Source organism: Gavialis gangeticus, unplaced genomic scaffold (assembly GCF_001723915.1).
Source record: "Gavialis gangeticus isolate Ggan-Ray unplaced genomic scaffold, GavGan_comp1, whole genome shotgun sequence".
Taxonomy (NCBI): Eukaryota; Metazoa; Chordata; order Crocodylia; family Gavialidae; genus Gavialis; species Gavialis gangeticus.
The window spans coordinates 1,726,066-1,726,921 of NW_017728991.1; the positions used below are offsets into that span (position 1 = coordinate 1,726,066).

The 856-nt window shown below is 68.6% G+C and overlaps 1 protein-coding gene across 1 annotated transcript in view; it reads right to left on the bottom strand.

Moving 5' to 3' along the window:
- Positions 1-643, bottom strand: part of GPR142 (G protein-coupled receptor 142) — an 8,503-nt gene extending 7,860 nt beyond the window's left edge. The window contains 1 exon segment of the mRNA XM_019515053.1: positions 570-643. Coding sequence (XP_019370598.1) covers positions 570-643 — 74 coding nt within the window.
- Positions 644-856: the final 213 nt, after the last annotated feature.

An 856-nucleotide genomic window follows, 5' to 3' on the forward strand; every position in this document is an offset into this window, starting at 1 on the left:
TCGGGCGAGCGGGTAGCCACGCAGCCCAGCTGGCGCCGGAGCCATTAACCGTGTCGGGGCTGGGCCGTGGGGTAAGCTGGAGCCAGTCCCCAGCTGGACCTGAGAGGTGCCAGCGTCAGCTCCCCCCCTAGAGCAGGGCGGGCTGACTTTGGGCATGCCCCCCTTGCCCCAGCATCCCAGGTGGGCAACGTTTGCTGGTGCCCCAGATCTGGACCCCAGGGTCTAGACCCCACCGGATCCCAAACACAGGTGCATGGGGTGCCGAAGCCCCCGGCGCAGGCCCATCTCCTGGGGCAGAGCAGGGCAGGCATCCAGCAGCCCCGAGAGCCTTTGGAGGGGCACTGGGAGCCTCCAGCAGCGGCTGCGTCCCCTGGACGTGCCTGCTCGCCCCGCTCAGGCTCCTGGCAGACTCTGGCAGGCGCTGCTGCCTGCGGCGATGGTTTCCTGGGTGACTGGCAGCTGGGATTGCAACTCTGGAGGCTTCAGGCCTTGGCTAAGATGGAGACCCCGGATACCCTGCCAGTGCCCATCTCCTCACCACCCTGCCCATGCTGGGCAAAGTGACTCACCCAGGGGCACCCAGGGAGGCTGTGGCAGAGCCCAGACCTCCTCCTTCCTTGCTGCAGCCTGGTGGCCTCTTCATGCGACACCGCTCTGGTGCCCTGGGCCCTGCTTGCAACGCCCACATGTGACTCCCAGCCCTGGGGGGTTCAGATGCCCTTGCCTGTAAATGCAGCTGGTTTGGGGTGGAGCATGGCAGCCCCCCTCACCCCGGCCCCGAGCCAGCTCTGCACGGGTGCATGGATGCTGGGGGGGGGGGGGGGCCACAAGGGAAGGGGGGGGGGGGGGCCCACCC